Genomic DNA, 27217 nt, shown 5'->3' on the forward strand with positions numbered 1-27217 from the left:
GGACACAATCCTGCAAATGAGGCCTAAACAGCGCAGAGTAGAATAGAAGAATGACTTCTCATGTCTTGCTCACAACTCTCCTGTGAATATGTCCCAGAATCATGTTTGCCTTTTTTTGCATCAGTGTTGCACTATTGACTCACGTTTAACTTGTGGTCCTCTATGGCCCCTAAATCCTTTTCTGCCATGCTCCTTCCTAGACAGTCGCTTCCCATTCTGTATGTGTGAAACTCATTGTTCATTCCTAAGTGCAATACTTTGCATTTGTCCTTATTGAACTTCATCCTGTTTACCTCAGACCATTTCTCTAGTTTGTCCAAATGATTTTGAACTATGACCCTGACCTCCAAAGCACTTTCAATAGGGATATGAACGACTGGTCGATTATCCGATATGCAAATGCTTATCGGATAGTCGACAGGCTAGTGGACTAGTCCCTTCCCCCACCTTGCTGCCTCTATCAGAAAGAGGCAGGAAGGGGGGGTTGCTTCAAAGCAGCAGCACCATGGGGAGCCTGGGGCCACACCCTGGGCTCCATGTGGTGCTGCCACTTTGAAATGCCATGAGGAGCACGGGGCCAGCAGGGGACTGCTTAAATCCCCCGCTGGCCCCATGCTCCCCACAGCGCTTTTGCCTTTGAAGTGTAGCAACAGCCCTGGGGCAGGACAACCCACCAACCGGCTCTGCTCTTGTCCATGGCCCTGTGGGGACGACTCCACCCCAGCTGAACACCCAGTCTCTGCCAAAGCCCAGCCACTTGGGCATGACACAGGAGAAAGTTTCCACCCCTGGAAATAGTGTTATAAACATCTGCTCTGTCCCTGCCCATCGCTCCTGCCCTTTTTTCTGCCAAACGCCAAAACTTTCCTTTGAAAAAGATCTTACTGTTAAAAGGGATTGAAAATGAATGACTAATATAAGAGCTCGAAGAAACAAGGGCTGGTCTTCAGGCACGCTGGAATCAAAGTTTCAAAGACTAATGCACACTCTGTCAGTATTCCATATGAAAACACTAGAGAGGTTTGTCTTCATGATTAAATAGAAAGGGTTAATGTAGTGGGTAAAACTTAGTATGTGTAGAATTAAGGAAGGTGCTGAATAAGGATCTAATCCAAAACACCTTCTGGTTTGTGGTTGATTTCAGTGGGATTTGCATCCAGTCCTACGGGAGTAAGTGTGCTGGGATATCAAACTCGAGGACACTTTGGTTTCCATGCAGGAAAAAAATAAAGTGTAGTTTGCAGTATCAGCTGTGAATCTGAAACTCAACGGCGTATTAAAAAAAAAGATGATAAACTGGGCTGGTATTTGGCAGTTGCATGGAATAATGCTAGTCAGGAATGAACTATAGAAACACCATGAGTAATGAGGGTGAACTCTGCCAGTTATAAAAAAGAATTTGCTTGCCTGTAAGTGAATACATTATGAGGAAGTGCATCCCAGTCCCCATCAGCGGAGACTCAAATGAATGTTACCCATGCATGGGTGTGAGTCACCAGAATAGCTTGAAAACAAAGCCAAAAAAATAAAAACTATGAAGGACGAAAATGGAAAGATCAAAAGATTGATGTTTATGCATTAGGAATGAAGAGAGTCGTTTCAATATACAGAATAGTGACGATATTCCCGAGCCTTTAACCCCTCCTGTCTAAATGCATTACAACAATGAGGGATAAATTACATACTGGGATAGAGGTGGAGTCACTTGGAAATGAAATATACTGCTCCCAGAAAATGGCGACAAGCTTGGGGGTTTTTTTCTGCTCCTATCTGAGAGGCCGCTGCCCTTTCCAAATAGCAGGTCATTGCTTGTCTGCAATCGATGGCCCACCACTATCCGTTTCCGTGAAAATTCCAAGCATAACACAGAGGGTAAAGTGCGACCTCTTCTGGCAATAAACTGAGTCCCTTGGTCCGTGCTGCCTCCTCAGCTCCCCTGCCCATCCACGGACAATACGGTGAGTGGGTTCTCATGGCCAAAGGCAGCTCCTGCCCTGGCACTCCACCCTTAAATTAAATAAAATAAAATAAATAAATAAATTTTTTCCTCCCTTGGCCAGGCACAGAGCCCTGGGGGAGGAAAAAAGAAGGAAGAGACAAGTAAGGATCGGACCCATCGCGGGACTGGGAGCAGCAAAGGGCTGGAGCGCAAATGGCAGTTCAGCTGGTGGCAGGAGGTCAGATGGTGCCTCCTGGGCTATCGAGATCCCATCCCGAGTGCGGGAGGCACTGCCTGTGACCGGTCGCGAATGGTGAGCCCCGGGCGAGAATCGCCAGATGGAAAGTCCCGATCCCACGTTGGGTCCGATCCTTAATTTTCTTTTCCTTTCCTAAACTTTCCATGGACCCCTTACAGTACTGCTGTGGGCTCCCAGGGGTCCATGGACCACAGGTTGGGAATGACTGGTGTAGAATAAACAGGTTGGCAAATTGATGCTTTTGAAGGATTTTCAGAATTCTTAGCCTTACCAGGCACTGACTTGTGCTGTTATAAGCCAGCATAGCAGCGGGTTACACCAGCTGAGGTTCTGAGCCATCCTCTCTTGCCTGCCTGAGGTGGCAATGAGAAATACCGAGAAGGTTATAAACTTTTGCAGCAACTGAAATCTTGACACTTGATATGACCCATGATAGGACTACGCTGGGTGTATTATGTGCATTTTACTTTCCAACCCTGTATTCAGTCAGGAAGCGTACCCCCTAGAAAGTGAACTATTGATTAAATTCAACCCAAAATCAGTTGCTTCAAAAAAGGAGGGATGCTCACACTCACAGATGGGACGAGGGGCTCTCCGAAGGCCCCTGCCAACAAACGGACCAGTCTAAATTTTTTCCTGCTGCATCTCATCCCACGAGGTGAAAAGAACAACAAAGTTAGGAGGCCAGGTGAAATTCCACCTTTTTTTAAAATATCATGGTGTGTTTCCAACGGCCTGGGAACTGCAATGCTGTGCCTTTAAAGAGGCAGGCGGATAAGGGAATGGCTTTTATTGAACCACGTTCTGGTGGTGAGTGAGACAAGCTTTTGAGCCCCACAGAGCTTTTCTTCAGGTCTCTGACGCAGATCCAAGAAAAGATACAACCTCACACCCCTTTGTGTGTCTCATATCCTGGGACCGACACAGCTGGAACGGCACTGGAACATTGTTACTTTGGCACGTCTGTTGCAGAAAAATCTCTTTAGTGTTTGAGGTCTGCTCCATGGCCCTTCGAAATCTTTCCACAGAAGAAGAACGTAAGTGGGCCCTCCTTTTTGGCCTGACGAGCTGAAGGCTGGTTTACTTTCTAGACTGTGCATGGAACCTTTTGGGTCCCAGCTGGGGTCACCGTCTTGTGTGCGACTGAATTCAAGGGGATTGCAGATGGTGGGAAAGTGACCACAAGCCCCCTTTGCTGTAGAGATTACTCACCTTCCTATTGATGTTCCAACTTGTTTAATCTTCAGCCGTGCTGCGCCATAGAATTGTGCTGCATCCTCCGTGGCTGGCACACCTGCAGTAATTTGACCTCGGAGGCGTTCTGAAAGCAGCTAGACTCAGTGGAACAAAAGGGAGAGTCTGGCAGGAGCCTTTGCATAGAAAAGAAAGGGAATGGCAGCCAGCTAGTTATCTGAGAACTTCCAGGAAGAAGGATTATTGTCAGGGCCTATATATGTAACAGAGACAAACCAAAGTGCCCCAGAAGCTATAATTTAACGATCCAAAAGCCTCCATTTGGAAAGTGTTTGTCTTTCTTCAATTAATGTAATTTTGTCCTAAGCCTTGTAAAAATAACAATGAGTCTGAAAGGACACACATTCGCTGAACATTTGTCTCCATAATTATGAATCTTTCATGGTTTAAATGTAAGCTCTTCTATGCTCTCCTTTTTAAATTACTTGAATCCGTGGCATATGATCTAAAGTCGATAATTGCCTGAAGCACCCCTCTCCATTTAATCAGTTGCTGTTTTCAACTTTTTCCTAGGATTTGTCCAAAAATTAGTTTAAGTAAAATCCACCAAAACCAAACAAAAAACAATATCTATTCTTCTAGCTGACTGTGATCAGGTACATTGCACTAGTCAAAATTATAATATATCCAAGTTCTCTCTGAAGAGTAGTAAAGGAACTCTGACTTCTGCATTCTGCTCAGATCTGTTCATTTTCTGAACCTCGTTTTCCCACTGTAAGTTAGTTTTGCCATCTTCTTGTGTCCTCTGTCATTTAGGTCATGAGTTTTGAAGGCCAGGAGCAACATTCCCTGTAAACTGGGCACTTGTGCGGCCACTCAGGAGAAAATGAAATGCTACCCAACAGTTTAGCATAGTGCCCATTGCTAGTTTTTTTGTTTCTATTGGTGGTGCACATTCAGACATGCTTTGGTGCACATAAAATTATTCTGCACATGGATGAATAAAATCTGCACATGGATTGAAAAGATGAGAGGGAATATTGGGCAGGAGCTGTCCTTTTTAATTACGTTTCTGTCTAGTTCCTAGCACAATGGGTCTCTGAGCTTGGATGGAAGTTCCTAGTATTACTATTACTACCAATAAAGGATTTTACCTGTAATATTCCTTATTATTTTCTATTTTGTATTGTTTAGTCAAGCTATTTAATAAATACTTATGGATTATATTAACTATTAATAATTTTAACTAATAATCATGTGTTTTTAAATTTTAACCCAGATCACCAGTTAATTAATTATTGAACAAGATTGCTTATGAGCACCAGGTATTAGCTTCTTCAATCTAATAATAAATTAACTGAACCAAACAACTGATCTTTAGTAGGTATTTCTCATTCTTCCTTATATATTACTAGCACTTTTACCCAGCATTGCTCAGCTCCTTAACGCAATTAAGGTGCTTTTTTGAAAAATAAAAGGAAAATGTACATGCTTTATTTAAATTGTTTATTTTTTCCCCCAAAAAATACAACATTGTTTTTAGGAAGTTAATTTTTATTTAAGATTTCTTTTTTTAAAAGAAAGGATTGTTAAAATGTTTCCATTTAATTGTTTTTAGTAATTTTTTAAAATGCGGACTGCATAACATGTTGGGTTTTTTCTGCATCCCTATGAACTCTTATCATTTGCTACGTTTCAACAAAAAGAAGGGCTATAGCCCATGTGGTTTGCGATAACACTTTCTTCTGGTTTTCAAACCTTAAGCATTGATTTAGCTGGGCCAACACGAGCATTACTCCAAATTTCTCCATTTTATCTCTTTTCTGTCAGGTTTTTTGAGAAGCAGTCCTACTGCAGGTTCATCCTGTTTTTCTGGATCAGCTTGGTTCAGTCTAGGGGTAAAAGTAACTTAAATTTCTTACAGGTACTGTCGTATCACAACCCCCTCTGATGGAGCCTCTGAGCCGGAGGTTGGGGATGGAGGTGTGATACAATAGTATCTGTACAAAAAAAAGAATTACGTGTGAGGTGGAATGCAGGCAGTGGGTTGGAGAGTATGAGGGTGTGGGGGGCTCAGGACAGGGGGCAGAGGTGTGGGGGATGCAGGAGTCAAGATTGGGGTGAGGAGGCTCTCGGGGCAGGGAATTGGGGTTGGGGTGCAGGAGTCAGAAGCTTGCAGGGGATGTGGGGAGTTCAGGGCATGGGGGGTTCAGGAGTCAGTGTTGGCGGTGGGAAAGGACTCAGGACAAGGAGATGGGGGGGTAGGGGGATGGTGCAGGGGCCAAAGCCCCCACCCCCACCCAAGATTCATAACACCCTGCTTGCTCTTCCACTTCTTGTCCCTGTCAGGGAGTGAGAGCAAAGTGCACAGCTCATCTGCGCCCTGTGCTTCCCAGCCAGAGATAGGAATGCAGCAAACTGTGCACGTTCCCCTCACTCCCTGACAGTAATGAAGGGGAACAGCCAGCAAAATCCCTGTACAGATTGGGAGGAGGGAGGAACTTCAGTTCCCCCCCCCACACACGCCCTCTCTGAAAGGCGCCTGGGGGGTGATGTGCCCCCAGCCAGCTTCTTTCATTCTCCTGGTAATCTCTTTTCTGTTTGGTTTTATGAGAAGTAATCCCATTTTCCTGGCACAACCAAACCCTTACATTGCTTTAAGTTATGATGGGAGGGAGCTACATACCGAATTTGGTGGTCCTAGCTCTTACTATTTAGGAGGAGTTCTTGAACAGACACACAGCCAAACTCTCGAACAGATGTAATAGTTTTACCCTTCAAAGTAGACGATAAAGTGTCCGTGGTGTAAATAAAAGATGGTTGTGGTTGCAAAGCCAAGCACTCCGAAGTTAGGATATGCCATAATTAAAGATGCCCATGCATTGTTAACTTGGCATCCTTGTGTATTTCCATTCCGATGAAGTCTGTCTCTGCACGATCTCTTACTACTGTACCCCCGAATCTCTGATCCTCTCCTCTCAGCCTGTTTCTTACCCCCGTCTACATTATGTTGGGATCCTCCTCCTCTTCCACACTGCTTGGGCACACGCAGGGGAAAACACTGAGAGCACAGCCTCCCAGCTCTCATTGCCTGGCATCACTGTAGCCTCCGGTGGCCATCTGGTCAGCACTTACAGTCGGGACTTAGGACACCGTCTGGTTCCTGTGAAGGGATGGCAGACACTGGGCCCTGTCAGCAGGTAGGAGCTGCGAGGGGATCCAGCAAGCCCAGTGGGGCACAGGCAGAATCATCATAGAATTTAGCTGGCACACTTTAACAAGTCTCTACTGAGCATGTGCAAACTGAGGTTGTTGGTTTTTTTCAAACGCTTATAACTTTGCCAGATGTGGGTGAATTGTCAAAGGGACAGCCAAAGGCACCTTCTTCGTGTTCATGTGTCCTTCTGGACAAATTAGGCCCTGCTCTAAGGTATTTTTAATTAAAAGTTTGCAAAGAAATTTCCACCCAGCATAAAGAATTTCACCTGGAATGCTTGGCAAAGTTGTAAGCAATGGAAAACAAGGTATCGCGATGGGGAATATCAGGCAACATTAACTGTAGTCATTGCTACCTGCATCACGTGGACTTTTCCCTGGAGACTGACTTGCCTGTGAGACTGTAAATTCTTTTCCGGTGGTCTTTTCTTGGATGGTTGAAAGATGGAAAAATATTGGCAATGGTAAATATCACCCGTTGTGACTGCATACAGTTGCAGTTTTCAGGACGCTAAGAATAATTATGCAATAGCTAGAGCAGCCAAAGAGATACAATACGCGCTAATCTCACAATAATAACATTTAATTTAGGATATGGTGAGTGAAATCCTACCCCTATTTGTCAATAGGAATGTATTTTCATTCCCAGTCCGAACCAATGTACTAGGTCATATCTTCCCTTCACCATTGCTATCTTTGTTATATGCAGGTGGTCCTTCACCCTACTCCAAATAGCCCAAAACAATCCGAGTGGCACAAAATGACTGTTTCCAAAAACTGCCCAGATCAAGATCTAAAGATCAAACTTGCCGTCCGAATGGATAAACCTCAAAACATGAAGCATTCTGGGTAAGTGCTTTGCTTTGTTTCGTTCTGAATCCTTTGGGTTTGAGTTTGGATTTTATTTCTCAAGCATAACAGGAGCAGAGAGAGACTGTTTTATTCTCAAGTTCGCAGAAGGATGAAAGAGGAATAAATATAGAAATGGAGCTAGTTCACCCATTTGCTGTGCACTTTACATATTTTAGCATAATCCTTTTAATGTGTTTATGTGCGTCAGCCTATCAACTGAAATCCTGAAGCAGTACTCCTGAGGAAATGATTAGTGATTTTATTTTCTCTGTTAGAGGATCATCAGTGAGGTACTCTACTCTTTTATAGCAAAATCAGTATAATTTCCCAAATTATTTTGTTTCTTCTGACATTGAATTCTCAGAAAGCAGCAAACAATGGTCTTTCTGCTTGAGGTATACGCTGAGGATGAAGACGAACTACTAGTACGGTTTATACAGGGATGTACAATTTTGACAACTTCGGGATTAAATACAATGCACGTAGGGTAAAACACGAGTAATGGGATGGAATTTAAAGGTGTTAAAAGTAATATCTGAATATCAGAGAAAACAACCTAACAGAGAAATCCTAGCCCATGGAGTTACTTTCATGAAGGAATCCCCCATTGAGTAAGACTTTCAAAGCTGGAAAAAGTACAGCAGGCACTAGAAAAGTATGACCAGGAAAATGTCTTTTGTTGGCAGGGAAATAGGCTACATGGCCCCACTAGCCTCTTCCATCTCTGGGGCTCAGATAGTCACTCACCTTGAAAGGGAGGGAGTTGTGTGGGGGATGGGTTTTTTCCTGTTGGCAAAAAACGAGCTCTTCATATCATGAGTCCATAATTTGTATACAGTAATTCCTCATTTAACACTATCGATATGTTTCAGAAAATGATCGTGTTAAGTGAAAACGTGTTATGCGGGGTCAATTTTCCCATTGAAAATAATGGACGAGGTGGGGGTTGCATTTCAAGCAGTGGTGTCTGTTGGGACCGGGACATAAGGTTGGGGGAGAAAGGGGACTGGGTTACAGCAGGGAGGGGAGGGGTTTGGCTCTGGGGAAGGGAAGGAGAGGGGAGGGGGATTGGGTTGGGAATATGCCCCTGTGACCGGTCTGACAGGACCCGCACTGCGTCTGGTAAGGGGGGGTTGCCGGGGAATGGTGCGGCGAGCGGTGAACCCTCCGCCGCTTTGCAGTGAGGCGGGGGAAGCCCCGTGCAGCCACTGGTGATGGGCAAGTTGGGGAAATCATGTTATTCCAGAGATGGTCGTGTAATTCAAAAAACGTTCCCTAAAAAAAAAAAATTGTGCTATCGTGAAAACATGTTAAGCGGGCACATATTAAATGAGGACTTACTGTATGCTTCAGCCAGTCCTGAATTTCCCAATTCCACAAACTCATTTACCCAAAGAAGAATACTTCCTCTTCTTTTAATTTATCAGATGGTCAAATAAATACAATCCCCAAAATACCAGATTATAAACCAGATCAGCTCTAGGAGGTTGTAACTAATGCCATTGGCAAGGCTTTCATAGAACACTAGAAACTGGAAGGGACATTGAGAGGCCATCAAATCCAGTCCGCTGCCCTCACAGCAGGACCAAGCACCATCTAGATCATCCCAGAATTAGATAGACTTTTAGGAAGTTTTTCCTAGGGTACGTCTAGACTACATGCCTCCGTTGACGGAGGCATGTAGATTAGCCAGATCGGCAGAGGGAAATGAAGCCGCGATTAAAATAATCGCGGCTTCATTTAAATTTAAATGGCTGCCCCGCTCTGCCGATCAGCTGTTTGTCGGCAGATCGGGGCAGTCTGGACGCGCCGCGCCGACAAAGAAGCCTTTCTTGATCGGCACAGGTAAACCTGGTTTCACGAGGCATACCTGTGCCGATCAAGAAAGGCTTCTTTGTCGGCGCGTCGCGTCCAGACTGCCCCGATCTGCCGACAAACAGCTGATCGGCAGAGCGGGGCAGCCATTTAAATTTAAATGAAGCCGCGATTATTTTAATCGCGGCTTCATTTCCCTCTGCCGATCTGGCTAATCTACATGCCTCCGTCGACGGAGGCATGTAGTCTAGACGTACCCTAGGAAAAACTTCCTAAAAGTCTATCTAATTCTGGGATGACCTTGCTCCAATTTATTCCCATTGCTTCTTGTCCTATCCTCAGAGGCCAAGGAGAACAATTTTTCTCCCTCCTGCTTGGAACACCCTTTTAGGTACTTGAAAATCGCTATTATGTCCCCTCTCAGTCTTCTCTTTTCCAAACTAAACAAGCCCAGTTCTTTCAGTCTTCCCTCCTAGCTCGTGTTTTCTAGATCTTTAATCATTTGTGTTACTCTTCTCTGGAGCTTCTCCAATTTCTCCACATCTTTCCTGAAATGTGGTACCCGGAACAGAACACAGTATTCCAACTGAAGCCTAATCAGCGCAGATTAGAGCGGAAAAATGACTTCACGTATTTTACTTTCAACACTCCTGTTAATGCATCCCAGAATCACATTTGTTCTTTTTTTGCAACAGTGCCACACTGTTGTCTCCTATTTAGCTTGAGGTCACTATGGCCCCTAGATCCCTTCCTGCAGTTCTCCTTCCCAGGTAGTCTTCAAGGAAGACAGTGTTATAAACCATCCAGGAAAAAAAAACCATGGTTTTGTTTCACTTACTCTTCCGATGCCCATTTCTACAGGTACAAAAATAATTTATTTTCCATAAAGTTTTGCCACATAATTGATCAATGGATCAAGCCACACAATCCTTTCTTTTGTCTTCCTCTGCCTTGTTTGTCTGACCGGCCGCAAGGTCATATTCCCTAGCTGCACTGGGCTTCCAAAAATTATCTGTAAAAAAATTCTTCCACCAGTCATATGTGTTTCCTTGGCAGCTTCTCATGGCAAATGGGCTAGATGGCTCTGGTTTCTGTCATGCTTTTTTGATCTAACATTTGATTTAGAAAGTGTTGGTTTAACCTATTTACCTTAAAATATTAGTTCGTTGCAGCATCTTCTCTTGGAGCCTGAGCCAGAACCAATGGAAATGAATCCAAATTTTTCCATTAATTTCAGTGGGGATGTGAATCAGTCCCTGGAGCTTTGTTACAGAGAATCTGTGTTAAAGGGTTTGCCTAAATATTGTAGAATGGAGACCAAATTCTGAGCAGTTCTGTTGGTGTATAATCTGCTTGACCTCACTGGAATTACTCTGGATTTCTAGTGGCATAACTGAGAGCAGAATCCGGCCAAATTCCTGACTAGAATATGTTTCTATTATGCAGCTCTCCTCTCCTGGCATGCCACTTTGTTGTGCAATACATTTAGGTTGTCAATCAGTGATTTGACTGTTCGCTATGCAAATACAGAACAACTAGAAACAGCATGTTGCGGTCCTTGTCAGCACTGAAGTCTTGCAATGTTTCACTGCTGACACTTGTTGACAAAACAGCATTTAATTATGAGGAATCAGTTGTATGTTGGGATGAAAGGTTTGTTTGTTTGTTTTTTTAAAATTAGCTGAAACCTCTCTTTGCCGAAGAACCTAGTCTTAGTGCAGAACCTACACCTTTCTTTGTAAGTTACCAGGTGTGAAATCCTGCCACAGAAGCCATGCTTTGACTTAAATGAATCCAGGATTTTATTTTACTTAGATTTATTTTATTTGTTTGCATACGAATGTATGATGAGATCACAAGTTTGCTAATACTAAATCATACCATTTCATTTGAGGCTGCCTAATGAAACAGGGTTACCTGTGGGAGGACGGGACAGAAACCAATCTGCCTTTGCACGTAATGGCTTGTAGCCATCAATATAAGAACATGAGAAACCCCCCACTAAAGTCAGTGGGAAAAGTCACATTAAATACAGTATAACTTAGACCAGCATCTCTAGAGGTAGAAGTAGTAAGCATTGGGACTCTTGATGCTTTGGAATGCTTTCTTATGCCTGATTCTGTTCATTTCTGTCAACAGCTGGATATTAAGCTTCTGTTAATTGGCTCAGACACTGAAACTGTACACATTTTTGGTAAGCATCACAGAATCCAATTTCAGGTTACCATCTGAAACAATGGCAAAATTCTCAGCAGCTCCAATGGCATATTTTTGTGCCATACACCAAGAGCCCACTACTCAGGTTAGCGTTTGAGGTGTGTACCATGACGGAAGCCTAGACATTCACAAATAATATGTACTCCTGTGGGATTGCTTTTAAGAAACAGGACTGCCAGTATAATAGAAAATTGCCACCTATGTATGTATTGGGGCAGAAAAAATGCAAAAGTGTCAGATATCTTGAGAGAAACATGTTGATACAGTACAACACGGTGCCAATGAATAGAATAGATTCACAGCACTGGATGATGTATTTGCATTTTTTATTATCACCACCAGGGGCGGATATAGGGCAGGGCGAGCGGGGCGGCCGCCCCGGGTCCCGTGCTTCAAAAAGCCCCGCGCATGCGCTGCGGTGCCACTGCGCATGCGTGTGGCGTCACCACGCATGTGCCGTGGCAAAGGGGGGCCCCGCAAAATTATGCTGCCTTGGGCCCCGCAAAACGGTCATCTGCCCCTACTTATCACTACTATTCCTATTATTATTTTGGCTAGTGTCTATATTAGGGATTCTCATGGCAGATTCAGTGGGAGCATTATCACAGAGATTAGAGGCATTCATTTTAAAAGTCCTAATATTTCTTTTGTAGGAGTGATGAATTCACTTCCATGTTAGAGAGAATTCATTTAACCTGCTATGTGGTAACCAGGTAGATGCCATACAATGTTGCTTTATGCTTATCAACCAGGTTATTTAGTTGAATCAGTCCACATTTTAAAGGTACTGTCTTCTCAGGTTTTGATGTGTTTCTGATTGGCAGCTCCTCTCACCAAAATGGACTTGTGACGGTTAGAAAGCAATGCTGAATTGCTTCCAAGATCTTCCCCTGCAAATATCATTTGCTCCCACTTGACTGTCTAGTAGCTGTTCTATAAGGCCAACTTCCTTGAGTTACACAGTTCTCTGCTTCTTACGCTCATCTTTTCTATTGCTTTTTTCCCTTAAAAAATAAAAATGGAGAAGGAAGTGCTGAATAAGTACACTTTGCCTTTTTAAAACGTGAGCATAAAAAGAGGCAATAAAATTCTCTGAATAAATCTTCCCACAAAGAGCGGAAGGCTTGCATCCCCTGAAGGATTGGTTCTTGGAATTGCCTGCCTGTGTTAGTTCTGGACCCTTCTATGTCATCTGTATTCCTCTAACCATTTATCACAGTTGGCCTGATTCTGCAGTGAAAAGGCCCAGTCCTATGCTCATTGAAGTCTAGGGAGGGACTTGCATTGTCTCCTACCATTTTTGGATCAAGCCATTTATTATATTTTACTCCTAATTTACACCAAGGTAAGACAGAAGAGAAGCCTTCCCTTCATGTTAGAGAGCTGGCAAGTAATGAAATGAAGGCACCGACTGTACATACCACACATTTTCCTGCTTACATTTCACCAGTTCTCCATCTTAGAGATTTATAGCACTTTGGGGATTGTGTAAATGTTCTCTGCCATAAATAATGAGTCTATAATAGCTTTTTGTGTTGCTATCTTTGCCGCTTATTTTGACAGTAGGAATCACAAACAAGTTCTTTGCTAACTGTGCATAATTGAGGCCCTTGTAATTCTTCCTGGTTTTGTGTTAAGTTCCTTGTCAAGCTATGAAGCAATGACACTAAAAAGCAAGAGGAGAATAAGCAGTATGTGTATACTGTATTCAGCTATTCTGTATTTTTTTTCCCTAGATACTTATGGGCCATTGGTAAAAATGTTTGGAAGAGATGGAAGAAAAGGTTCTTTGTGCTGGTTCAGGTAACATTTCAACCTAAAAATTAGTGTTCGATTTAAGACTGATCAGTGGATTTGTTTGTTTTTGTAGTAACTGCCACTGACTGATTATTCAATCTGTGGTCATAATCATTTGAATGGCTTATGATACCTTTTTAAAAGGATCGTTTGGGTGGTGGGGGGGTTCTCAGCTTTGTCATCAGAGCAAAGGTTCTGCAGGGAAGTCGCCTCTGGCGAACATGTCAGCTGGCGACTTCCAACTCCGATTCCATAGCATTCCTGCAGCTGCCGGGGCGTTCAGTAACATGAAGAAGTAATAACACAGCAGGGTTATTGAGACAAGAGCAAATGAACTCAGTCTGCCGTGATTTGTTGGGTGCAGATTCTGCACTCTGAACCTGCGGGATGAAATCCTGTCTCCTCTGACGTCCATGGAAGCTTTTGCCATGTGAGACATGAGGCCTGTATTTCACCTAGGTGTTTATCTCCTCTGTCTGCAATTAAGACTTCACATTAATTAGAACTGAACAGCCCCTCATTCAGCCCTTATTGGTCACTGTGCAGTGTCTTTTTGTTATCCCTTTACTCAGTGTCATCTTAGCTCAGTCACTGCCGAGTTTGGTTCCAAGAAACCAAAAACATACCAGGCAAGAAGCAGGCATCAACCCTGCAGAGAGACCTGTTTGGATTAGTCTAGATCAGGAAGTTCCCTGTAAGCTCTACAAGGGGGTGTCTGAACTACAGGGTTTTGTCGACAAAAGTGGACTTTTGTCGACAAAACTATACCTGCGTCTACACTACCACCGCGTTCTGTTGACAGTAAGTGGACAGAATGTGGCATTTTTGTCAATGGCGGTAAACCCCATTCTACGAGGAATAACGCCTTTTGTCGACAGAGCTGTCGACAAAAGGAGCTATTGCATCCACACGGTGCTTATTCAAAAGAGAGCGTCTTCTCTCTCTCTCTCTCTCTCTCTCTCTCAAAAGTGGCTTGCTTTTTCGACAGAACCGGTTGTAGTCTAGACGCTCTTTTTTGACAGAGGCTTTGTCGACAGTATCTGTCGACAAAAGCCTGTAGTCGTACCCCAAGAATCTGGGCAACAGCTGGCTAGGAAGGATGTCTGCTTGAGGAGTTTGATCCTTCACCACTGTCAGAGAAGCAGTTCCATTGACTGTCTGGAAATGTCATGTAAACCAGCAGTGCTCTGTCAGTCACAGCTTCAGGACTCAGTTCTCAGATCCATTCTGGTTAGGACAAAGCTGCTGGAAACCCAGCAGAACCACGGTTTGTGTGTGCATGCACATGCACCATAGTCCTGTGCTGAAAACAGCTAGGCCAGAAGAGAGAATCCAGGCCTAAGAGAGGGTGAGCACATATGACCTGATTCTGATCTCATTTATACTAGTGCAAATCAAGAGCAATCAAGTTAAAGGGTGTAATTTTGCTCCCACTGAAGTCAATGGCAAACTGTCACTTGGGTCAGGATTGCACTCCGTGGGCATGTCTACACTAGGAAACTATTTCGAAATAACTATGATTGACTGAATAACTCCCGATTTTACAAAATCAAACTAGTGTGTCCACACTACGGGGAAGTCTCAAAATGAGTCCGAGGCAGACTCTGTTAATGTGAACACACTACCTCAGACTTAGAGCCCTAAGAAGCACTGGGCAGTAATTAGTTTGAATTACTCTGGGGAGTCGTTATTTTGAAATAGCAGCACCATGAGCGTCCCCACTACCGCTTTTCAAAATTAGCGTTATTCCTCGAGGAAATCAGGAGCACATACTTCAAAATAAGTGGCCCATTATTTTGAAATAACAAGTTTGGCAGTGTGGACGATCCGCTTATTAATTTGACCGAGGGGGGAGTTATTTTGAAATAAAGCCCCAGTGTAGACCAGAGTCTTGTGTGAAAGTGGTGTAAGATGAGAATCACATCCACAAAGTTTCAAAGTTCAGTCCGACTTCCATTAGGGTTGCCAGATACTTTCCCCAAAAATACTGAACATGGAGATGGAAAATTTGGTTGAACAAAAAAAAAGGGACCAAATTTGTTGAGCAAAAAAAAAAACCTGCACAAAATAAAGGTCACTGCTCCTTTAAATGCCAGTGCTACACACACCTCGCTCCCCTCCACCAGATGTGGCAGGGGAGTAATGTCCCAAGAGGCCTTCTGTCCGAGACATTTGAAATGTCTGTTTTTTTCTGGAGGGTTTTTACTGGACACCTGGCAATCCTAACTTCCATTGCCTTTCCAGATTGACTTACCACTCTTCTCCATTTCAAAGAGAGTCCAGTGGATTACAATTTCCATGTTGTACAGCTCACTTTTTAAGGGGATACATCTTAATGTATAACAATGTCATTCTGCTTTGGTTAGCTGTAATAATTACAGTAAAGCAAGTGTCCACATCACTCAGAAAAAGCTAGAGTTTTGGGCACCGGTTCTCAACTACGTCCAAGCCTTCATGGCAATCAGTCAATTGGGCAGATAGGAGAATACCTCCTCAGGGATGTAAAGATGATGATAAAATCCTCCACATTAGGACAGCACCTTCCAAAAGAGATTAATGGTGATCAGTTCTCCAGGAGAGTCTTACCTGGTTATTTTTGACAGTCCTGTTGCCATTGGCCCAGCAAATGGTAACAATGGTACCACTGCCACTGTGATGGCTTTACCGTGTTATATTGCATAAACCTGTGCTGTGGGCAGAAGCTGGTCTAATGGGAAAGGAGAGGTGATAATTTATGACATCAGGAAGACTGAAGTGTTTCATGATTTTTTTGCTTCAGTCTTAACTAAAAATTGTGATCTGATAGTTAACACAATTAATAGTAACAAGAGGAGAGGAATAAAAGCCAGAGTAGGGAAAGACTATTTACGTAAGTTAGATGTAATCAGCATAGCCAGATGGAATTCATCCTATAATATCCAACAATTGGTTTAATAGAATCATAGAATACTAGAACTGGAAGGGACCTCGAGAGGTCGTCGAGTCCAGTCCCCTGCCCTCATGACAGGATCCAGTACCGTCTAGACCATCCCTGATAGATGTCTATCTAACGTGCTCTTAAATATCTCCAGAGATGGAGATTCCACAGCCTCCCTAGGCAACTTATTCCAGTGTTTAACCACCCTGACAGTTAGGAACTTTTTCATAATATCCAACCTAACTGTCCCTTGCTGCAGTTTAAGCCCATTGCTACTAGTCCTGTCCTCAGAGGCCAAGGAGAATAGTTTTTCTCCCTTCTCCTTGGAACACCCTTTTAGATACCTGAAAACTTCTATCATGTCTTCTCTTTTCTAAACTAAACAAGCCCAATTCTCTTAGTCTTCCCTCATAGCTCATGTTCTCTAGACCTTTAATCAATCTTGTTGCTCTTCTCTGGACCTTCTCCAATTTTTCCACATATTTCTTGAAATGTGGTGCCCAGAACTGGACACAATACTCCAATTGAGACCTAATTAGTGCAGAATAGAGAGGAAGAATGACTTCTCGTGTCTCGCTCACAACACTCCTGTTAATGCATCCCAGAATCATGTTTGCTTTTTTTGCAACATCACACTGTTGATTCATATTTGTTTGTAAGCACCTGCAAAATAACAGGATTATAAGGAAAAGCCAGCATGGATTAGTCAAGAACAAATCATGCCAAACCAACCTAATTTTCTTCTTTGGCAGGATTACTGGCCTAGTAGAAATTATTAAACTTGATTTTAGTAAGGCGTTTGACATGTGCCCACATGACATTCTCATGAGCAAATTAGGGAAATGCAAGGTATTACTGTGAGGTAAGTCCATAACTAGTTGAATCATCTTACTCAAAGGGGTAGTTATCAATGGTTTGCTGTCAAACTGGGAAGGTATATCTAGAGGGACCTGAAGGGGATCAGTCCTTGGTCAGAAATTCAATATTTTCATTAGAAACTTAAATAATGGCGTGAAGCGTATGCTCATAAAACTTGCAGTCTGCGCCAAGCTGATAGGGTGGGAAGTACCTTGAAAAATGGGAGAATTGGTCTGAATTCCACAAGATCAAATTCAGTAAAGATAACAGGGGAAAGTACTTCACTTAGGAAAAAAGAATCAAACGCACAGCTACAAAATGGTAGGTAGTATTATTGATAATAGGTTCTGGGGGTTAAAGTGGATCACAGATTATATCAGTGTCAACAGTGAGATTAAGTTACAAAAAAGGCTCATATTCTGGGGTGCATTAAGATGGGTATCATATGTTAAGGCATGGGTGATAAAAGTCCCACTCCACTCAGCACTGGTGAGGTCTTTGCTGGAGTACAGTGTCCAGTTCTGGGCCCAGTATGGACATATTGGAGAAAGTCCAGAGGATAGCAACAAAAATTATAAAAGCTTTAGAAATCCTGACCTTTGAAGAAAGGTTAAAAAAACTGGGCATGTTTAGTCTTGAGAAAAGAAGACGAAGGGGGAACTTCATAACAGTCTTTAAATATATTATGAAGAGGACAGGGATCAATTGTTCTTCATATCCATGGAAGGTAGGATAAGAAGTCAAGGGACATGTACGTTAGATACAGTATGAACTGTGTTCTCCAAGACTTTAATATCTGGAAATCGTGGCTAACTGACATCTATCATAGATAGCAATGCAGTATCTCCTTCACTTACCCGGAAACATTCTGATAGCCACCCGGCATCGTTTTTTCAATGTTTTCTTGTGCTTGTGGAAGTCAAGTTTGTAAGCTTGCGTCAGTAAAGTTTGCTTGTGTCGTGCTTCTGCGTATAATACCAGTATTGAATATTATCTAACCCATCCTGCAACAATGGCTAGCATACAGTGAAAAATTTATGAATCATTGGTATAAAGCTCAAGTAACGGCATCTTTGATTAACTGGCAACCCCCATTCCCCATGCATGCTGGATAACAAAGCGTGTGCTGTAGTAAAAAACACTTTCTAAGGGTAGTTAAGCACTGGAACAGGCTTCTGAGGGAGGTTGTGGAATCATTTTTTTAAAACAAGTTGAGCAAACACTTGCCAGTGATGCTATAAATTGACTTGGTTCTGCCTCAGAGACACGATCATGTCTCAAGCTCCCTTCCAACCCTATCTTGCCATGATTCTAACGCCACAGCTAGAAGGAACCACACCGAGCAAGTTGCTTAGCATTGTCACTGTCAACAACAGCCCTTTGGTTTCAATAATAGTTGAAAACCCTTTAGTATCTTGTAGGAGGCACTCAGCATGTCACAGAGCTGGGCTACTGGAAACTGAACCTTCAACTATGTCAGGCTAACCTGCTGATAAAAGCAACTGCTTGGGAGAAAACAAGCATTCATAATGATGCTTTGGGTACATCTACACTGCAATGCTATTTCAGGTTACTAGAGGTATCCCGAAATAGCTACCCCGTGTCTTTTAAACTTGTCCGCTATTGCAAAATATAGCGGATGCGCTATTTCAGCATCCCTGTAAACCTCGTTGCACGAGGGATAAAGGATGTCTCAAAATAGTGTTTTATTTCAAAATTTGGCGCTGTGTAGGCACACCAAATTTTGAAATAGCCTATTTTGAAAAAGAATCGAAATAAGATCTGCAATTTGCATAGTGCAAATTGCAGATCTTATTTCGAGCTAAGGGTGCAGTGTAGATGCACTGTTTATGTGCAGCAGCCACAAACACGTGTAGATAAGATGATGGTAAAAACTGTAGGATGCTCTTTTCTTTATTATATTTTCTATCTGAGTAAACAACCATAATGCATTCTAATTGGCAATGAAGCGATTGGCATTGGGTTTTCATTTACCTCTGTCTCTTCTCTTCTTGTGCACTGGGATTTTCCAAACTAGACGAGTTACTCAGATAATTCTTAATCCAGGGACTCTCTTTCCCTCATTGCATTCTCTCCTTTGGACAGGTGCCTTTGGCACGGCTTGGAAAGCCAGGTATGAGAATTACTAGAAATAAATACATTTAAGAATAATTGTGAGTAAGCATTTTCAGGGTTGGACCCTAATCTCCCCATCTAACAAGAAAACTCAGTCTCGTTTCTCTCATCACTCTTACACTGACCCTTTCCACGTCATTATAATTATTTATATGGTTCTTGAAATCTGCCTATTCCTTAGCATGAATTTTACTACTGATCATACATATGGGCATCCCACGAAACACATATGCGAGGCCATGTTTCCAAATGTGGCCAGGTCTTTATTCTTCAACCAGCATGAGTAAGGTCATAATTTGGCCTAGTGGACAGAGTAAGGCAAACAAGATTTAGTCGCTGAAAAAATTGCACTTCTATAATCCACCTCAGAAATTCCAGCTGCCATAATGGCTGGTCTGTTTTGTTACGTCACCGTTTGTTAATGTGCAATGTTCTACTGTACGTCAGAAATAAACAGCCAACACACTCTAGCCAGTCCTCTAGGTGTAGCTCGAGCCCGTTGAATTTGTCTGCAAGTTGTAAAGATCAAATACAATACTTCAATCTCTATACGTTTGCCGTTTGCTTTTTATAGGAGGCTTTGGGTGGTTGCTGGTATTAATGCTGATTGGAAACAAAGGCACTGATGCTTGTAATGTCCTGGCATCTGCTAAATGTACTGTGGATGGTAATAGTGAATTCTGTGTAGAAAGAATGAAGGGTAGTGACTCATGAAGGTAGACACCTGGGCTGTGTCTAGACTGCATCCCTTTTCCGTAAAAGGAATGCAAATAAGACACATCGCAATTGCAAATGAAGCGGGGATTTAAATCCCCCCACTTCATTTGCATAAACATGGCTGCCGCTTTTTTCCGTCTCGGAGCTTTGCCGGAAAAAAGCGCCAGTCTAGACGGGGATCTTTTGGAAAATAAAGCCTTTTCCAGAAGATCCATTATTCCTTTTTTTAAGAGGGATAAGGGATCTTTTGGAAAAAGCTTTATTTTCCGAAAGATCCCCGCCTAAACTGGCGCTTTTTTCCAGCAAAGCTCTGAGCCGGAAAAAAGCGGCAGCCATGTTTATGCAAATGAAGCGGGGGGGGGGGATTTAAATCCCCGCTTCATTTGCAATTGCGATGTGTCTAATTTGCATTACTTTTACAGAAAAGGGATGCAGTCTAGACACAGCCCTGTTGTGGGACTTGTCAAAGTCTCCAAAACCTAGAGATGGGACTTATAACATACCTATTTCTTTTGGTATAACGTCTAGCTAGGATGGGCCCTGTGTACTTCATTCAGTGAGAGGGAGAGGTGTCCTTGAGCGTCTTCCCCTCTGTCTGGTAACATTTAGCCATGTGGGAGAATTTGACTTTACATCTGGGAACTATAACATTACTGTTTCTAAAGAACTCTAAGGCTACATCTAGACTACATTGCTCCTTTGTCGACCGCGCCCCGTCTAGACTGCTGTGCTGTGCCAGATCAGCTGATCGCTGGCACAGCGCGGTGGCCATTTTTATTTTAATGAAGCGGGAATTATTTAAATCCCCGCTTCTTTGACTATGCTGAATAAACTTTTTTACATGGCTCCGTCGACGGAGCCATGTAGTCTAGACGTAGCCCAAGGGAAGGAGAGAAGGGCTCTTCCAGGCCAGGGTCCTGCAACTGGATCAGTGTTTGGTTTTTCTGTCCTCTCCCTTTCCACGCCCACCCGGCTCCATCTTTTGCCTCTCCTATCCCCTCCATTCAAGTGCAGAGGAGGCGGCAGCAGGTTTTGCAGCAGGGTCTGCGAGCAGTGCTGGGAGGGAAGAGCAAATCACAGGAGACATTCTCAGAGGTGGTCAGGCTCCGTGTATGAGCCCTGGTTCAGCAGGTACTTAGGTGTTTCTTGGATTGCAAGTATTTATTAGCATGCTTGAGGAGCATGTGGTATGTTTTATTTGGGATAAAAAATAGTGAGGGGACATTGTACAAGAAGCCAGAAGGAGGTGCTTTCCGGGGGGCAAATTGACTTTTTAGATGTCGTCAGTGTTGAATGTACAGTTGAAATTTAAAAAATGGGAGAGGGGAGTAACCATTCTTTTATCTGTTGGGCTAACACAACCATTTTCATATTTTACTGGGGCTCTCTGTGGGTATGTCTACACTACAGCATTATTTCGAAATAATTATTTCGACATATCTTATTTCGAAATAGCGCATCTACACACAAAACGCATTTCGAAATAGCATTTTGCTATTTTGAAATAGTGCGTCCACTCTGTTTGGACGCTGAATCACATTTAAGGCCGGCTGGAACTGGTTCCGGCAGGGCATCTGGTCAGAAGTTACCTTGTGGCCAGGGCGGCTAGCAGGGCACCCTGAGAAGAGCTGGAGGCCCCCTATTTCTAAATAAGCATCTACACCGGGCTTATTTCGAAATAGCAGTTTTGAAATTGGCGCTATTCCTCGTGGAATGAGGTTTACCAATTTCGAAATAAACTCTCCGCTATTCTGAATTAGTTTCAAAATAGCAGTTGGCTTGTGTAGACGTGTGACAGGGCGCTTGCCCTGAACTGGCCCTTTAAGGGCAAACCCCAGCCTGGAGCAGGGCCTGGGAGTTTAGCCCCAGCTGAGGCCGCGTTAGCTGATTAGGGCCCAGCTGGAAGCTATATAAGAGGATGGGCTGCCGCTCGGAGCGGGGAGCAGTGAGAGCCTGGCTGCTGGGGGAGTAGGAGGCTCCCTGGAGCTAGGGCAGTGCTGGCGAGGCGAGGCGAGGCGAGGCAGGGCTAGGGGAGAGCCCTTTCATTATCAGTGGGAAATAGGTCAATGGAGGGATGATAGGAGTTACTATAGAGAACTTTCTGGGTGTCTGGCTGGTGAGTCTTGCCCACATGCTCAGGGTTCAGCTGATCGCCATATTTGGGGTCGGGAAGGAATTTTCCTCCAGGGTAGATTGGCAGAGGCCCTGGAGGTTTTTTGCCTTCCTCTGTAGCATGGGGCACAGATCACAGCTGGAGGACTCTCTGCATCTTTTCAAAGTATTTGAAGGCTTCAATATCTGAGATATAGGTGAGAGGATTATTCTAAGAGGGGTGGGTGAGATTCTGTGGCCTGCACTGTGCAGGGGGTCAGACTAGATGATCATAATGGTCCCTTCTGACCTTAAAGTCTGTGAGTCTATGGGAGCTCTGGCCAGACAAGCTCCCAGACTGCCAGGCCTGAAGCATGGCCTGCTGAAGAAACAACAACCCCCGGAAGGGGGGCTCAGAGACTGACGTGGGCACTGCCGGAGGGAAGAGGATGCCGTGGCTTGGAGGGAAGAGGGGAGACACCACCCGAGGGAAGGCACCCAGCCGGCCAGAAGGAGCTAATTCCCAGGACAGACGGCTGGTGGTGCTGTGGTGGTGAGTCAACCCCCTCACAAGACACTAGGAAAGTTATTTCGAAATAACTTTGCTGTGTAGACGTGTAAGTGCTGAGATCTTACAGTGAGGATGGCTTTGAAAGTACCTGGATAGATGGAGGGATAGAGAAATGAATAGTTGGTGTGTAAAGGAGAAATGGTCTCTTTGCTCAATGTCTATGCTTTGTGTATTGTCCTCTCTGATAAACACACCTCTTCAGCATGCAGGTGCAAGTCACCACGTGTCCCCCAACATGGTCTCCTGCCCTGGCTCTACCAGCACACCTCCGTGTATTAGAGGACAGGATTGAATCCAACAGATACAATTGCCTCTTGAGTGCATTTCCCACCCCCGTTATAGCATGTGCCACCCTTTGAGATGAGCAGCAGAAGAGCAGAATACTGATTAGATGTAAATGACATGGCAGAGTCTCGTTACTTGCCTCATTTTCAATTCCAAGATATGCAGTGTGAAAGAGATGGCAGAATATGGCCCTGAGGTTGGCTGGGAACAGCATCACAAGTGAAGAAACTGCTTGATAAAGTCAACCCTCACGCCAGTGGCTGTGGTAAGCAACGGAAGCTTTTCGATCCAAGTTTAGCAACGATTGGTTGGAAGAGGTAGTGCCCCTTCAGCCTACTGTCAATAGCCCCTCACTGACTCTCTAAATGCTTCCTAACTTGCTGCTTCAGCTAAATGTACTCAGCGTGCAAATTCCAACCAGCTGGCTGCGGAGGGCCCCGAGAGGCAATCTAAAATGTTTTGAGCATGCAGAGTTGGAGATTGTGGGTAGCATACAATGATGTGCACGGCAGGACATCATGAAATGAATGGGAGCTAACGTTGGTTTTGTTGACCACAACAGCATATTCACAATTGACTGCAATTCTTACCGGCAAGAGAATTAATTACATTGAGAGTTCAGACTGAATCTATTTTTGTCCTGTCATCTTCGCGATAACCCCGTTTTGATTCACTGGCAGCATGTGGGAAGTCACACTTGACAGTACCTGGATGACATGTCTGCCATGTAGCTTGAAGCCATTTTCGACTGATTGTGTCTGATGAGGTTTGCGGAACATTTTGGAACCAGATCAACTTGCTGTAGATTAAAAACAGCTTCCATGTCTGTGCCGAGATCTAGAGTCCTAGTGACAGACTCCCTTCACTCACTGTAATTTCGGCTGCCAGTGACAGCTCTTGCTTTCAGCAAAACCCAGTGGACACTAGGTAAGAAAAGGTGACAGGAGCATTTGCAATACCCAATTTTAACAGCACTGAGAAGTCTCTCTCTCTCTATAAAAATGTTTCCTGCTGGACGGCAGTGTGATGTCATCACGTTATCAGTGTCGGCAGAGTGAGAAGGGGAAGCAGCATCCATGGCTTGGAGCAGGCCAGGAACACTTCACTGCTAGGGCGATTTCCCATCCTCTAGGAACAAGGCTGGGACTGGGTGTGGGGATAGGACCCCAGGGGATCTGGCTAGCAGATATCCCAGCCCCTCCTCAGGGGGCACCCTCGGCTCCCCACTGGTCCCGGCTCCCCTGCAGGAGCGTCCAGGGGCAGCGGCGGCTCCTTGCTGCACCCTGGGACCCCGGCGTGAAGCAGCTCCAGCTCCCCACTCCGCTGCCTGCTGCCAGGCTCTGGTTCCTGTGGCCCAGCCACCTCCTGCCCCTGTTTCTAGGTCCCGCTGGTGGGCAACGGCGCCTTGGCGGGGGTTGGCCACAGGGTGCTCCATCAGCTCTGCTGCTCCCCATCCCCACCGCTTCCCGTCCAGCCACCCCCGACCCCGCTTCTGCTTCCGGGTCTCAGGTCCCACCGCTCTGCAACCTAGCGGGGCAGGCAATGATTCCCCACTGGCTCGGGGAGCAGTGGGGCCCAGGACCTGGAAACAGAAGTGGGGCCGGGGGTTGCTGGATGGGAAGCAGCAGGGATAGGGGAGCAGTACCCCCACTCCCTTCGATGAGTCCGCAAGACCAGCTTCGCCTGCTCTTCTCGCTGGGTTCGGGGAGAGCTGAGGGCAGCCCCACCCTGCCACCTCCTCCTGGGGGGAGGTTTGGTGTGTATAGTGGCCAGGGGGGACGGGTCGGCACATGTAGCAAGCAGGAGTTGCAGACCTCTAGTAATTCCATAAAACAGGATAGTTTAAACCGACATTCTGGCTCATCACGGTAGAGTTTTGAAAATAAGGGCCCGGACACGCAACTCTGGTTCATGTAGACTGGTGTAAGTTGTACTGCTTGCATAGATTTCCTGTATCCAGATCTGCCCTTGCCTCATTCCCATGAAAAGCTAATGCCTTTGTGGTCTATGATCAGTGGGATTGCTACTTTAAACATTTAGAAATTGAACGTAAAGAGTAATTTATTGAGAGCTGACATAGTCTCTGCAGTGTTTTTTAGGTTAAAATAGAGGGTCCATTATGTTCATTTATGTCAATAAAGTGCTTGGAAGTCAATATATATGTCCAGAACCAGAGAATTAAATTCTTCCATCACCGTAGAAAACTGTTCTGCAGCTGAAATCGTTTCCGTACATTTTCTCTTCATGTAAAAGACAATATTTGGTGTTACTGTAGAAATGGTCCTGTAATGAGGTCGGCACTCACCTCGCACGAGCACCCCCATTTGGCCAAGCTTGGGTTCCTGCACAGCCTCAGTTTTAAAAAACCTTGTGGCTACTCAGCCCTCTGGCCACGTCACGCATGGTGCGGTCACAAACCCCTTTTGGGGTACTCCGCTAATAGGGGCCCGTCCCGCTGCTCTCTGTAGATCAGTGGTCTCCAACCTTTTTACACCCAAGATCACTTTTTAAGTCTCAGAACAGGCGAAGATCTACTGCCCTGCCCCTTCCTTGAAGCCCCGCCTACATTACATGAGGAAATCTAATGTAAATGTACTGCACAGGTGCGCAGTTCAGAGAGGGCTCAAGAGCTACTCTTGGAACCCCTGAGATCTACCGGTAGATTGCGATCTACTGGTTGGTGACCACGGCTGTAGAGTGTCTCAGTTCAGCACATTCTCTCGTCTGTTTCCCCACTCGGTAGGAAAGTGGTGCCTCCAGGGTTTCTGCTCCTACGCAGCTCCCCACTCTGAGCTGTGCTTGGTTCTGCCTGCCAGCCATCCTTGACCTTCTCCCTTCCAGGTCTGGGCTGCCTCTAGTCCTGCCGCTTCTTATATAGTCCCTCCTGGAGGTTGGGTGAGGAGAGTGACACTTACTGTGGGCAGCTCCTGAAAGTGACTAGGACACTCCTCTGGCAGCAGGGGAAATGGGATTTCCAACCAGTGCTGCCTGCAGGCACCGTCCCTACAGCTCTTATTGACCTTTTTCTCGGCCAATGGGAGCTGCAGTCGGTGCTGGGATCAAGGCAGAGCATGGAGACACCTGGCCCCTTCTGCCCTGGGGCTGCAGAGACGTGGTGCCAGCTGTTTCCAGGAGTAGCGCAGAGCAAGGGTGAGCAAGAAGTCTGCCTTAACCTCACTGCACTGTCAGCAGCCCTTTTAAATTGCCCGACCCCCTGGGCAATTGCTCTCTCTCCTCATCAATGGGCTTGATTAGTAAGGAGCCATGAAAAACAGTATTCACAAATACCCATCCATCTATCCCATTGATTGAGAATTACTAGGTGAAGGAATATAGTGAAACAAATAAGTAAAATCTAATTTGCCAATCTAAAATCAGTGTCCTTTGTCATTTTTTCTCTCCTGTTTTCTCTGTTTTCCCTTTTCTTGTTCTCTCTCTCAACTTCTGTTCTTCTTCCTTTCTTGTCTCATTCTTACTCAAAAGAATATTCCTTTTCTTGTCTTTTTCCTCTCCGTGTTGTGTCTCCCTTTCATCTCTCCCTGATCCCTTCCCTGTTCTCCCCTCTAGCACCCAGCTGGAATCTTGAAGGCTGTACAGTAAATCAGGTGCATTACTAGTTCCTCTTGGCAGGCCACATGCAAATTAGAATACTGGCATACTAGAACTGGAAGGGATGTCGAGAGGTCAAGTCGGGTCCCCTGCCCTCACGGCAGGACCAAGCACGGTCTAGATCATCCCTGATAGATGACTATCTAACCTGCTCTTAAATATCTCCAGTGACGGAGATTCCACAACCTCCCTAGGCAATTTATTCCAGTGCTTAGCTACCCTGACAGGTAGGAAGTTTTTCCTAATGTCCAACCTAAACTTCCCTTGCTGCAATTTAAGCCCATTGCTTCTTGTCCTATCATCAGAGGACACGGAGAACCATTTTTCTCCCTCTTCCTTATAACACCCTTTTAGGTACTTGAGAACTGCTATCATGTCCCCTCTGTCTTCTCCTTTCCAAAGTAAACAAGCCCGGTTCTTTCTGTCTTCCTTCATAGGTTATGTTTTCTAGACCCTTCATCAGTTTTGTTGCTCTTCTCTGGACCTTCTCCAGATTTCTCCACATCTTTCTTGAAATGTGGTGCCTGGAACTGGACACAATCCTCCAACAGAGGCCTAATCAACGTAGAATAGAAGAATGATTTCTTGTGTCTTGCTCGCATCACTCCTGTTAATGCATCCCAGAATCATGTTTGCTTTTCTTTGCAACAGCGTCACACTGTTGACTCATATTTAGCTTGTGGTCCACTGTGATCCCTAAAACCCTTTCTGCAGTATCCTTCCTGGACAGCTGCTTCCTATTCT

At 44.6% G+C, this 27217-nt stretch overlaps 1 protein-coding gene across 8 annotated transcripts in view; it reads left to right on the forward strand.

Moving 5' to 3' along the window:
• Positions 1-27217, forward strand: part of CADPS (calcium dependent secretion activator) — a 418422-nt gene that overhangs the window by 251199 nt on the left and 140006 nt on the right. For all 8 annotated transcript variants that reach the window (XM_075938477.2, XM_075938474.2, XM_075938479.2 and 5 more), the window contains exons 8-9: positions 7318-7457; positions 13229-13295. In XM_075938477.2, coding sequence (XP_075794592.1) covers positions 7318-7457; positions 13229-13295 — 207 coding nt within the window. The remainder of the gene's footprint in view (positions 1-7317; positions 7458-13228; positions 13296-27217) is intronic.

The sequence above is a fragment of the Pelodiscus sinensis genome, chromosome 11 (genome assembly GCF_052426305.1).
Source record: "Pelodiscus sinensis isolate ZL-2025 chromosome 11, ASM5242630v1, whole genome shotgun sequence".
In the NCBI taxonomy this organism is placed as follows: domain Eukaryota; kingdom Metazoa; phylum Chordata; order Testudines; family Trionychidae; genus Pelodiscus; species Pelodiscus sinensis.